The sequence below is a fragment of the Numenius arquata genome, chromosome 5 (assembly GCF_964106895.1).
Source record: "Numenius arquata chromosome 5, bNumArq3.hap1.1, whole genome shotgun sequence".
NCBI lineage: Eukaryota > Metazoa > Chordata > Aves > Charadriiformes > Scolopacidae > Numenius > Numenius arquata.
In genome coordinates this window covers 37,861,967-37,875,663 of record NC_133580.1, presented here as the reverse complement: position 1 = coordinate 37,875,663, position 13,697 = coordinate 37,861,967, and the positions used below count along the sequence as shown (strand labels likewise).

Genomic DNA, 13,697 nt, shown 5'->3' with positions numbered 1-13,697 from the left:
CACAGGATGCAGCGCGCAAGGTCATCTCTTCGGGAAATTTAGGACTGGACTTTGGTCTCCAAAGCGGCTGCTGCTGTGTCTCAGGCAGAAACACAGCCCTGTTCAATGTGAACTTGAGTGATTAGCACAGCTATTACTGCATCTATAAATAGAATTCATCTTACAATATATTAAGTTTAATGATATAATAAACAGATTACAGTTAACTTTAATAGGAGCACAATGAATGGAGATGTAGTTCTTATGAAGATCTGCTGCCATTAGTGAATGTTTTGCAAGACGCATTATATGTAATATCTTCTTCTTCATTTGAAAAATGAATAATGTAACAATACTGTGTAGAAGCAAAACACAAAAAAGCAACTCCTAATGTTCCTGTTACACGGAAAGCAGTCGAGTACGTGAAAGTGCAGGTTGCATTAGCAACCTTAACTCTGCTCCTTATGAATATGCATTATGAAAAATGTTTATTATATGATAATATTGCTAGTTTTAAAACAAACCATACCAGATTTCTCTGTAGGAAACTTGCATGTGGTTACTGTCACAGGGAATTAAAAGCAATGTGAAGCCTAGTTCCACAGATATTTTTTGTTTTCATATATCTTTTTCTTTAACAAGAAGAAAATGCTTTGGGAAGAAAATGTTTTGGTTGTTTTTTTTTCCCAGTGAAATAATATACAGTTCTAATGAGACAAGCTCCCTGGAGTTTTAACATGACATGTTTAAGGAAGGTTGACATTATACCCCCTGCCTGTGTCTCACCTTGTTGTGCTTGTTTTATGGTAAAACTCTAATATTTAAGTGTCCATTTCTATTTGACAGAGACTTAAGGATGTTTTTCAACACAAATAAGTCACTCTGTGGTAATAATTCAGCCCCCAGGCTGGGAGGACAAAGCCTAAACCCCAGTTCCTTGACAATTCACCTAAGCCTGTAGTTTGGCAAGTGTTTAAGGTAGCTCTTCTGGGGGCTTGGGGAAGTTATGAGGTACAGCCTGATCTGCTTTTTGCTGGCACAGACACCTCCCATGCAGTAAGAGAGGTGGGGAATCTGACCTGGCTGAAAAGTAGCCCAGCAAAAAAAAAGGCCCTAGGTCAGTTGCCACCCCAGTTGACCACGCAGCCATACAACGAAGGCAGTGGTGGCATACCTGAGGTGTCACAAGTGTGGAAATGAATGGCCAAGGGCAGCCGCCGGTGCAGGGACAGCTTACTTTTCAGTGGCTGTGCTGGCTTAAATGCACATCAAACTATAGGCGAGAGAGCGATGCCTCTAGGTGTAAATAATAGGCTTATGCTCTCTGCATGGGACACTCGGGTCACAGTTCCTCATACCGTTTTCTCAGTGGTATAGCTGGCTCAAGAAGTTTGTGCCCTGCCTGTGAATTGCTCATTTGCTTCTGCTGGCTCAGTTGTTTGTGAAGGCATGGTGGAAAATTAAAGCAGTAACTGGTTCTAAGAAAAAACCCCAAAGGAAAAAGCCTAAAATTATTTCCCCTCACCCCGCATCAGTTAGTGAAACTGGTTCACTCGCAGAGCATTTCTACAGATGGTTGCCTGCAGAAAGAAGGGCGAAAGCCATGCGGGGATGGGAATGAGCAGGTGAGACTGGGACATCTTTAAGCTGGTGTTGCCACCAAGAAAGAGCGCATGGGTATATGACAGCTTTGGCTGAAGTCCTTTAAAATAACTAAACATCGAAGCATATGTTGCAAGTTCTGTGCCCAACTACAGGCAACCAACAAAGAGGACAAGGAAGTATGACCTTCACTGGGGAGTTCTGCTCTGCTGGAGACGCAGAGATGCCATATTACATTAAGCTTGTCTTTGCAATCTCCCTGCTCTTAAAACATAATTTGAAGTTTATTCTAAATATTGAACGCTGAAGTCTGTTACATACACTTTCTGTATAAATCCTTTTCAAAGCTATTTTTGTGGCCATTAACTGGCACGCCTTTTGAATCCTATCACAGTATATTTAAAACTTAATTATTTTTTCTAAAAGGGAAATGTTAAAAGGAAGTGGTTTATGGGAAATCTGCTACAGATAAATACCTTTAAAAACAGTATTTATAATCAAAGTTCATACTATTCTGATATAATCAGGATTTATTAATAAATATTAATATGATTTTTAGTTATTACCTATGCCACTTTCTTTCCCTGCAAAAACAAAACTTGAAGGCTATTTACAATTTTGTTTAACTACAGTACTTTGCACAGAAATAAAGAATAATAATATGTGGGAAATTTCAGTTTGAAAGTAGTCTTCAAAATACCTTGCCAAGAAACATTATACAATTAGTAAAGCAATTCAGTAGGTACCTATCATACTTTGTCATATGCATTCGCTGCTCCGTTTTAAGTAAGCTTTAGAAGACTTTGTGCAATTTACTGTAGTGCCTCTGGGTGTCCTTCCTCCCAGAACAGTTATAAGTAAATTGAGCAGAAATTCCTCCATCTGAACTGCTTTCAGGGAGCCAAGGTGCACTTGTTCTTCCTTCATACTTGGAGCATAGCAGCTGTTGGTCACAACCTGGTGTACGTACATTCATTTCTTCAAGTCCGTTCTGTTGCATCAATACTAATTATATATTCTACACAAACGCATAGTTAGACCTGTGTGATAAGGGGCATCCTACACTGTGCCCTTGAACTTTGCCTGTTATCCAAATACTACTTTTCCTTAATTGGTCAGTGTCCTAAAACTTTGTCTTGCCCTACCCACAGGTATGGCATTTACCTATAAAATCACTCCAGCTGAGCACCTAGGATGCATGCTAACAAATCTCAAATTAGCAACAGTGTTAAGGTCATTGCCTAGCCCAAGCTGAACCAGAAGAAACCATGAGAACATGGGATTTCCAAGATCCCAGTGAATCATTTGTTTCATTTCATAGTATGTTCAAAAAGAGAAGATCTGACAATAATTGTGGTGCCCTTTTGTAAAGGAAAGGCCTGCCCTGGATTAGTTTGGAACACGCTTAGCACTTGCTATCGTAGGGGATTTTTTTTCTCCTCTTCTAAGTCCAAGTTGGACTCTTGCATCTGCCTTTCTCATTGACTGAATGGGGAACCCAGGCTTTTAAATGTAGGTGTGCTAAACTAGGCTGTAGTTAAACGTCTAAAGCAGATGGCAGAAGTACCTCTCTGTGGGGCCAGATTCTTGCCTGAATGGGAGCATTTGGCAAATTAAATGAAGTATGTGGTTGGATGAAGAGGTCGAATATAGAAGACAAAGCGCTGGCTGCTGCAGCTGCTCTAACTAGATTACCAAGCAAAAGGGAAGTGTTTAAAACCTAAGCGGGTCCAAATTTGAGAAAGGGAAAAATAACTAAGTGTGACTCTCCTTCCTGGGTTGTCTTCACTGTCTCCAGGGTAAATCTTGTGCAGCTAAGGAACCGGCCCCATTTGATTAGGGTGTTTGGTTTCCTGGGTGGAAAAAAACGCAATCCTATTAGACAACACACAAAAATCCCCCTGAAATGTTTCTAAAGGAGTCAGTCTGCTAAATGTCTGCTAAATGTGCAGAGTACACAGAATCCCTTCTGGCACCGTCTTGAATGATGCATTTACCAATATTAATGGAGATACCAAACCATATTGCTCCAGAGTTCCTCCTGCACGCATTATGCTCCTAGTGCTCATATATGTATGTGAAATGCCAATTACGGGTTTTGGATTCCATGGTTTAAGCACCAGTGTACTTCTAAAATGCTGACTGGCTGTTACCACGGCCAGACCATCCTGTGGTCTCTCCACTCAAAAATGTTTCTCCAACCAAAAAATCAAAAATGTTGTTTCTTTGGTCTGTTGCACTGTAATCTCCGTTCTTCTGGGGATTATATAGCTCTGCGGGTGATTTCTGTAATTCATTCGAGTCTTTCATTAGAAGTAATAGACGGTCTTAATTACAGCATGCCACATGACAAACTGGTAAAGGTGCTAGAAATGTTGCCAACAGGAAAAGAATTGGATGGTGTGAATTTTTATTAATTAAGAGCTGGCAGTACTGTCGGGAAATAAGATTGGACTTGTGTCCACTGGAAACTATGTAATTTTGGTGTAGACATTTTTCTAAATGTCATGAATTGTGTGCTGTTTGTGGTTTTAAAAACTTGAAAAATTATCTTCAGCTTAGAGAAAATAAAACCAACCTTTGAAGGTGAATATATATCAAATAGGGAAAGAAACATGGCAACTTTTGATCTTTTTCTTAACGTTGCTTTATAAACTATAGCCTTCATCAATGTGCCTTAATTTGTGATGAGCATTTACTTTGTACCATTAAGTATTCTTAGAGCATATTAAGTTACTGCGGTAAATACTATCACAAATGCCAGTAGAGAAGGAAACGAATGCATCATATCTGCTACTTGCTGGTGAGCTCTCAAAAGCATCTGAGGGGTTTAGGGTCTTATTCTTCCACTGGTGTGTTTTCCAGGATGGTGCAGGATGAAGCTGTGTGACCTGCAGTGCTGTTCTGTCTTCCCGGGCCGGGCAGTTCCTTGCTACTTTTGCAAAGCCTTAAGTAATTTCTTACAATTGAGAGTGTGATGTGTTCATGACACTAAACTTTTCTGAGGACAGGGGAGTTCTTAAAGTCAAGGGAGAGAGAGAAAGCCCTTTCTAGGCAGTAATTTGGAGTGGGAGCCTAACAGTAGGTGCCCTTAGCCTCTAGTGGAACATGTTCCTCTCCGTTGGCTACAGAGAGCCCAGGCTGTGGTTAGGCGTTTTGGGGAAGAGCAGACACCCAACTAGAGTAGTCTTTCAACTACCCAGAGACTATAAAACTTAATTTGAGGTAGAGAGGGTGATTCTTAATTTATAGAGAATCGAAAGTGGTACCACTGTAGAGAAAAATACTAAGTGAGAGCCAGAGCCATATCCACATGAAATGTTTGTCTCTTGCTCTGAGAAAGGGAGATTGCTAGAGGAAAGATGGTCACCGTTGAGATGACAAAATCTGTCTGTATCTATATCTAAAATTAGGAAAAAACCCCAAACCTTTTGTGCAGAATAAATACCTAAGTTTTCTACCACTACCAAATGGTGGTTGGGGTTACTACATGGGTCCTGACTGAGGCAAAGAGATCAGCAGGTAAGCTGGTGGGTTTTTACCATGAGAGAATATCTGCCAATCTCTATCAAAAGAGAAGGAATCAGCAACAGTAGTATTCCAAAAGAGAGGAAAATAGTAATTTCTAATTATTATTCAACTCCTTGACTGCTTACTCCAAGGCACATTTTGTTCAAAAGATAGATCTAGTTATGCTGTGAGGTTACACTTGCCTTTGGGCTGGGGGAGAGGCTGATCCCTGAGGATTTCCTGCCAGTGCCCGCTGGGAGGGTGGAGGAAGAGTAGCCATCGTCCCCCCGCTGCATTGAGTGCGCTCACTGACTGGAGTAGGGGCAGAGGGAGCTGTGAACATTACAGGGCATTATGCATGCATGTATATAAAGTACTTCTAAATCCCCACAGCAATAATGTTCAAATTCCTTCTTACTCTGATGATTTGGGTGTTAATTTGCTTCCTGTGATTATTTAATGTGTATATGCAGTCTGTGTGTTTTTTTTTTCCTTCCCCTTTGCATGTGATGTGCTAGCAAAGGAAGACAGTAATAGTCTCTCGGGATATGTACAGCTCTGTTCATATCTGAGGTATGAAGTCAACTCAAGACCATTTTGTTCTCATAAAATATACAGCACTGCAGTTTAATGGATAATGGCATAAATGCCAAGATTTGATGGGCAGAACCATTTTCACCGGGAGACGAAAAAGACTGTGAGGAGTCAGTGTTGGATAGGAGATAGATCCTGCTTCTATACGGTTTTTGTGTGCTATGGGGGCAGTGATTTTGCCTTATCTGAGTGTGCTGACACGTGGCACACTTAGGTATTTTAAAGAAATAATACATATGAGGGTTTTTTGAAGTACTAATGAGGAAGCTGATGGGTTTTACAGAAAGTAATCCCACTCCTTTAGATGTGTGTTCTTTTTTCTGCTTTCTTTTCTTTTCTTTTTTTTTTTTTTTGGTACTGGTTTGGGTGATAAAAAAAAAAAAAGGTGGTTTCCCCTCAGGTCAATAGGAGCTGGCTACATATTTGCTTCTGTGTGAGTGCATCGGTCTGGAGGGCTGCTGAGAGTCTCCAGTTCCCACTTCCCACTGCACCTGGGGAAAATTATAGGGGAACATTGCAGCTTCAGATCATGTTCTGGCTATGCTCTGTTCTGCGCTTGGGCAGAAAACTTTCTGGGAGGGGAAAAATTAAATTAAAAAAAAAAAAAGAGGAAAAATTGCAGAAGCTGGTGTCTCTGAGCTGTCTATATAGAAAGTAAAAAAAAAAAAAAAAAAAAAAAAAAGCTGCCTAGCTGCTGTGTGCTGTGCTGGTTGCAGGTATCTGTCTGAGAGCCCAACCATATGTCAGGAACTTCAGTGCCCTTGAATCAAACTGTAAGGGTGAATTGCACAGATTTGTTGATGTGCCCAGAGTAGGAAATGACCAAAAAAGGAGTGTTCCCTCACAAGTCATTACCTAGGGCTTTCCTTACGCTTTCACTGAAGCGTAGGTGAGAATCCTCCGTAGGATTTTGTGTTTGAAGACCAAGCTAAGATGGCTTGGTGTCGCCTGAGGGCTGTCTGTTGCCGGCGCGGGGAGCGTGTCGTGTGTGCGCCGGCTGCTCCCGGTGCGCGGGGAAGGCAGCCCGCCGTCCGGGGAAACCCGGGACCTGCTCCTGCGCTTCCCGGCTCTGCCGCCGCCGTGCTGGGAATTAATATTTTAACGTCTATTACATAATTGCTGGATTCGGGTCTTTCAACTCCTTAAATCCTCAAACCCCGTTTGTTCTATTGTTTAGCCAATAAGAGGGTATTTCAGCATCTTTTTTTTTTTTCCCTGTGTATTTCAAATTATTCTAAAATTAACTGCACTTTTGAAAGACTAATTTGCGCCCGTCCAGGGAATGCAATCATGTACGAGTCCAGCCAGGCTGGCCGAGGGCGAACGGTGTAATTATAATTAGTGGAAATGAGCTTGTTTTGCTCCCGCTTGGAAAACCGTGAAGCCGGTGGCGCTGGGGGAACGGAGCGAGGGCTGGGGGGGGGCAGGCCCCCGGCCCTCCCAGCCGGTTTGGGGGAAGAGGGGGGGAGAAAGGGGTGGGGGAGGGATAACCCAGCGCTGCGTGGGTTTGGGGGGTCTTTCCTCCCACCCATCCTTTTCCCGGGGCGGGGTGGTTTCCCGCCGGCGGGCTCCCTCCCGGCCGCGCAGCCCGCAGTGCCGCGCCGCCGCTGCGGAGGCGGGCGGGGAGGGAGGGACGGGGCGGGCGCGGGGGGCGGGAGCGGGCGGGCAGGGGGGGGAGCCGGGCTCGGCGGCAGGCAGGGCAGGGCAAGGCAGGGCAGGGCCGAGCCGGGCCGAGCCGAGCCGCTCCGCGCCGCTCCGCCGCCGCCCGCCGTGCCCGAGCATGTCGGCGCGGGAGGCGGTGACCTACCTGCCGGAGAAGGGGCTGTACTGCCAGCGCCTGCCCGGCCGACGGGCCCGCGGGGCGCCGCAGCCGCGCAAGGGGAAGCGCGCCGACACCATGGGCTTCTACGGCACCCTCAAGATGATCTTCTACAAAGTGAGTGGCCACCCCACCCCGGCTGCGCGCCCGCGGAAGGGGAGGGAGGGCGGGGGAAGGGGGGAGGGGGCGCGCATCTTCCGCCCTGCCGCTCCGCGCCGCCGGTCCGCGGGCGGGAAGGTGGCGGCGGCGGCGGGGCTGCCGGGCGGCTGTAGCTGCAGTCTGCTGCCGGGGAGAGCTGCCAGCGCTCGGCGGCGGGGGGGGATGCGGAACAGTGTGCTGCCCTTTCCTTTCCTTTTTTGTAATATACCGCAATCTCAGTTATTAGGGTAAATAAACGTTGTCTGCAGGAGTTGTGTTTTCTTAGCGACAGATTAAATATTTACGGGGATGTTTGCTCGGCGGTTGCTGTTTTTCGGTAACACAGATACCTTAGTGATGTCTAAATCGTGTCACTAGACCTCTCTGCCATAGAGAAAGTTTTATCTTCTTCGTATGGTAAACGACATTTTTGACGGTGTATTTACTTGGCACCTTCTGAGATGCTGAAAGTCCGTCTGTGTGGTGGCCCCCATGAGAAAGTTCCCTAAAATACCTGAAAAAGAACACCTACCGAAAGAAATGGCCAAAATCATCCTTAGGCAACGGTATAGAGAACTGCATGTTGTTTTCTTTGCTAACGCAAAAGAGTAAATCACTAAATCACTGTAGCTGCCTGTTCTACTGCAGGCTTCACACTTGTTATTTTTAAGGTGTGCTTTTAGAAAACTGCATCTCCCTCTTCTGAGAAGCAGAAGAGGAATATGATCATGATAACCTCTCAGAAAGGCAAGCTGGAAATAAAAATTTTCCTTGAACAGGAAGAATCCTTTCTGAAAAGTCTATCATCAAATACTGAAAGTCGCGCTCGAACATCTTACGCTTCCAGTAATTTTAATGGTTCGCTCGTCTAGCGCAGCGATAAAAGATGGTATCCATTATTTCCCAGTGATGCTTACAACTGCCTTTCTTGGGGGGAGCGTGGAGGGCTGCTCTTCCTGGGGCGTGGGGAAGCGGTGAGGGTGAGGGTGGTGGTTCGGCAGCGCTCGGGGCGGTTGTGGCTGAATGCTTGTCTGGCGAAATGCTGTGGAGTGTCCCATGTGAGGCACCAGCAAGAAGACACGGCTACAAGGCAAGCTCTTCTGGTTGCTTTGTAGCTCTTACTGTAAAAACAAGACTAGTTAACCTCAGTGAGCTTTCCTTTGTAATCACTGATGAAGCAAAACACAAGATCTTCAGTGACTGTTTTAAAGAATAAAACCAAGGAAAGTATACGGACTGTAAGCTTTAGAGAATCCTGGGTTTTTTGGTGTTTCATTTTTAGGCAGGTAAACTGATACAGTAAATGGTTAAATAACTATGTTATAAGGCAACATTAAAAAAGATCAAATTGGTGGTGTAAGAAAGATGCCAACTTTCAAACTGTATCTTAAATATGAAATTTTGAAGAAGGGGAACAAATGGTCAAACTCAAGTCTGAATTGTTACACAGGTAGTTAATGCATTTTGCAGCTCAGTTGTAAACAGCCGTAAGTATCCTTCTGCTGGCTAAAGTGTTTTGGTGGTATCGCATCTTAAAAAAAAGAAAACCAACCAAAAACTCAGAAATTGCATTTGGCATACATATGTCTCACTGAGTCCAAAAGCCTGTGGTTAAAGATTACCCAAATATGCAGAAAGTAATCTTTATTTATCTGACTGGATAAATATGGCTTTCACTGGTTTCCATCTCTTTGGTGATTTTTGCAGACTAGCTTCCCTTTTTAGCAGCTGCCCTGCTCATTATTTGGTTTTGATCATGTCTAATTGCGGGTGACATTCAAGACCGAGGTTTAGTGTTTCTCATCCTTACCCTTCTTGTAGAAATGATGGTTATTCTGTCAGTCAGTTTCACTGCTGTTTTAGAAATGTTTTCAATGTACAACTTTAAAATGGTAAACAAAAGAAAAAATATATTTGAATTTTATTTTTCTTTAGGCCCTAAAATGAATATTTGGTTTATAAGGCAGACAGGCGACCTAAAATTTAACCATTTCCATGAGACTCTTAGCAATGAACCTGAACACAAAGAATGAAGGGGTTTGATTTAGTTCTTTTCCTCCCCTCCCAGGAGAATAGAGAGAGAGCAGTTTAGTAAATAAACCAACACATGAGTTCTGCACGCTTTTTAACATTTGAAATTTGGAACTTAATGTAATTCCAATAGGTTTTGGACCCAAGAACAGTGATAATATATACATGCACCATATAAAACATGTATCAAATATTGTTGAAACTAGAAACTAAAACGTTGCTTTAAATCTTCTCATGTCAACTTTGTTGAAATTCAATATTAAAGTAAAAGGTAAAAATGGATTAATTTTACAGAATTATGCACAAGTAAGGCTGGTCATATAACTAAATCCGTGTTGTTACTCTTTTCCCTCACCTTGCAGATGAAGAGAAAGTTGGACCATGGCTCCGAGGTCCGTTCTTTCTCTCTGGGAAAGAAACCCTGCAAAGTCTCAGAATACACAAGGTAATTAAACGCAGTAACAGATCACTGGATCCTGATTCTTACGTATATCCCATCTTTCTGATTGCTAAGCCTGATTCATGGCTCCTCTTAATGTTAAAGCACTGTAAAGCAAAGAAGGGGTGGTATCAGTATTTGTATATTGTTTAGTTAATTTAAATTACGTGAACTGAAAATGAGTTTTAATGAAGTAGCCAGACTTGCAGTTCCTCAGTTGAGGTTTGTGTTTCATTCTAAATATAGCCCATTTACTTAGAGACTTTTTGAGGGCTGAAGCATTCCTGGGAATAAAATCAATCAGGTTTTTAAAAAGGGACATAATGATAAACCCTAAGACTATTACAAACTGTGATCAAATGTATCACTTTGCTATGGTAACAGGAATGGAAATTTCTGTAGGCAGAGCAGACCATCTGATCTTAACAGGAACACACGCGTACTTGTTATCCACAATATGAAATTATTACGGACTCTAGTCTGCTTCCGTACTACTCCTAAATGGTACCAGACCGCACAAATAACTGCTGCTGTTCCTGTCAGATGCTTTGTGGGGTAAAGCTCTCCTAAACGTGAGAGGCAGCAGTAGAGTAGGGCCCTGGACGCACGCCTTACAATGGCAATTCTTACTGTATAGTTGCCATAACAATTGTGCCTGGATGTCATGCTGCTTCCCCCCCACCCTGTTTGAATTTATACTATTTTACGTTTTTTCCCTGTAATGAGCAACGGCCCTCCCACAAGCATTGCGCTTGCCTCCCAAAACTGTCTGGGGACATTATTTCTTTTGAACGCACTATAGTAGCATTCAGTCACTGGTGGATCTTTCAAAAGTGATTTATATTTCATTTCTCTTCCTTTAAGAGGTTTATCAGGTGAGGAGTGAAAAGTTGGGATAGTGTGGGAAAACAGGCTCCAGGGTTGCTTTTCAGATGTGTAAACTCTGCAGCAGAGAAAAACAGGTGATAAATCTTTTTGCTGAGAAGCCCGTGTTGCAGCCTCCACACCCCTCTCAAGTTGGTAGCTTCTCCAGGTTTCTAAATCGGTCTACTGGAAGAGCACTTGTGGGCCACCAGTTCTCCATGTGACACGCTGTCCTCCACGCTCCCGTAGGAGTAAACAGTTCAGCAACAAAGAAAGTACACTCTTGTCAAGTGTATCTGTCAGATTCAGAGGAACTGCTGGACTTGTCCGGCTTCCACAGAAACCTGACTGGCTGTTTCAGGGGAATGAAAACATACAGAAAAAATAAAGCACGAACAAAAATCTTGTGGTTTAATCTCAGGTCAAAGGAAAGAGGCTTTTAGATCCTGCTTTGAATAACTGTTTTTGACTGAGAACCAGTTTACAGCAGAAGAAATTAAAGTATAACTGTTCTACTGGGGCAAGCTCAAGGCTACATGTTGCTCAGATCCAATATAAGCCAATTTTACGAGCCTTATTTTGGACCTTAAATGGCAGGCCTTCTGCTGGATCTCTGTACAGGTTATGAGAATGAGTAAGCTGTAAAACCAGATTTTATTGTAAAAATACTTTCAATTGACGTTGCTTGGATTTTGAGTCATTATTGGTGTAAAAGAATCCTTAAATAACCTCCAGTCCTTTTTCTTTTAAACTGTTTGATTATATTTTATTTAATAATATTTAGGCAAATGATGCAGTTCTTGTGCCTTCTTGTTTCCATTTTCTCTAGGATCAAACACTTTTTAAAATTGACAGGCCTGATGAACTTTCTTTGCATATAACAGGTAAAACCAGTAAACAGATGTCATTAAGAGGAGCCTACATCTGTGAAACAGGTTTTTTATATCAGCTTCTGTTTATGTTACTACTCAGTAAAATTAGTAGTTAAAAATAAGCCTCTTCACACCAGTCTTTACTTTTCTTTACCACTTTGGGTAAATGTCAGGACATGCTATGATTGTCCTTCAGAACAAGGAAGAGCTGAGTGAAATATTTGTAGATTTTGATGGGATAGATATGAAAAGGAACTTGCCTTGCATCGTTTGAAGTTATTCCTGTAGCCATTGAAAAGCCAGTAAAACCCCGAAGCTCATTACTAAAAAGCTGGATTTATCATCCACAAAAGCAAAGCGGTTATTGGAGTCCCACACTGTATTTAAAATTTTCATGCTTGTGCAAACACTACTGGAGTTCCAGATTTCCTGCTAGGGAATACAACTTTGATATTCTGTGAACGAAGTACTTTACATTATGGGGGGAAAAAAAAAAAAAAAAAAAAGGAAAAGAAAACCCAGTCAGCTGTATTTCTTTAGACTCCTACAATAGCAGCTTAATCCCAGCTTTTTTAAAAGCTCCATCCCATATGAATGAGCTGGTTTTTAACATGTCAGAGTGAAAAAATCAAACTGTAATCCAGGGAGCACCTTTGGCTCCTTTTCCCTCTTCACCCCCCCCTTTTAATTCCTGTGTCACTCCATCAACACGCAAACTTTAAAATACTGTATAGAGTATTTCAAAGCGCAGTTGCAAACCACTAAGCCACTAGAAGTGCTTGGTATTACTAGCTCTTTGTCAACAAAATATATTAAGAGCTAAAAATAGGTATGTTTTATTTCTGTTTGGCGATGAAGCAGCACTAGCACATTTCACATCCAGGTGAGACTCTGAGCTCTGGCTTCCTACATCACCAGTCAGAAGGCACAAATGCAGCCCAGAAGGAAAGGAAATGCTCTGGCAAGGAAAGGAATGTAAGCCTGCATCTTTATAGACAGCCTGCTGGCCAATTAACAGTGGTAATTTTTCAGCCTTGAAGGGCAATCCCCGTTTTCCCCCTAGCTGGAGACTCAGTACTGCAGTGGTGGGAACCGGCAGATTTATGAAAGTGAACTGACCTCTTGAGTGACCAGCAGAACCACTTCTCACGTTAGTGTTTTTGCATAAAGTTAAAGAGTTTCAGTAATAGTTGCAACTTCTGTACTAGATTTCTTCTTCTGCGAAAGACTTCTAAATTTTCCTTCATGTTTTACACGTGACTATCACTTTTTATTTGTATCCTAGCACTACGGGGCTGGTGCCATGCTCTGCCACACCTACTACTTTTGGGGACCTGAGGGCAGCCAATGGCCAGGGACAGCAGCGTCGCCGCATTACATCTGTGCAGCCACCAACGGGCCTTCAGGAATGGCTGAAAATGTTTCAGGTAAGCAGTGCTTAGAGAAACAAGCATCTGAAGCAGCTTACCCCCAGGATTTAAGTAAAAGGCTGCTTCAGTAAAGGCAGTCCTCCTCACACATCCCAGAGCGTCTCTGTCATTGATTTTGTGTGCTGCTGCAATAAGAAATGGGCATCAACTTTAAGGAATTGTTGTTCCCTGTTTCAGCTAGTTACTGTAGAGAATTTGACAAAAAATAACTGCTTTCTCTTGTTTCTTAATAAAATAACCCTTCCTGTTCGATGCGTTCACACTTCCTGCAAAGTCTGCCCAGCGGGTAGCGGCTGCCTCCATGGCCTCCAGCGCACTTGGGACATTTTCACTGGGAAACTAGGAAGCCTTAACGCATGGTTTGCTTCAGTGCAGGTAGAGCACTACATTTGTCCTAAGTCTGGTGTCGTCTAAGAATA

At 42.9% G+C, this 13,697-nt stretch overlaps 1 protein-coding gene across 3 annotated transcripts in view; it reads left to right on the top strand.

Annotated features, from left to right (window-relative positions):
• The window catches only part of FBXW7 (F-box and WD repeat domain containing 7), a 99,195-nt gene that overhangs the window by 57,856 nt on the left and 27,642 nt on the right, over positions 1-13,697 (top strand). For 2 of the 3 annotated variants that reach the window (XM_074147104.1, XM_074147107.1), the window contains exons 2-3: positions 10,036-10,118; positions 13,134-13,275. In XM_074147104.1, coding sequence (XP_074003205.1) covers positions 10,036-10,118; positions 13,134-13,275 — 225 coding nt within the window. Of the gene's footprint in view, positions 1-7,387; positions 7,622-10,035; positions 10,119-13,133; positions 13,276-13,697 lie in introns of those variants that run through there. The other variant, XM_074147105.1, reaches the window with a different exon arrangement.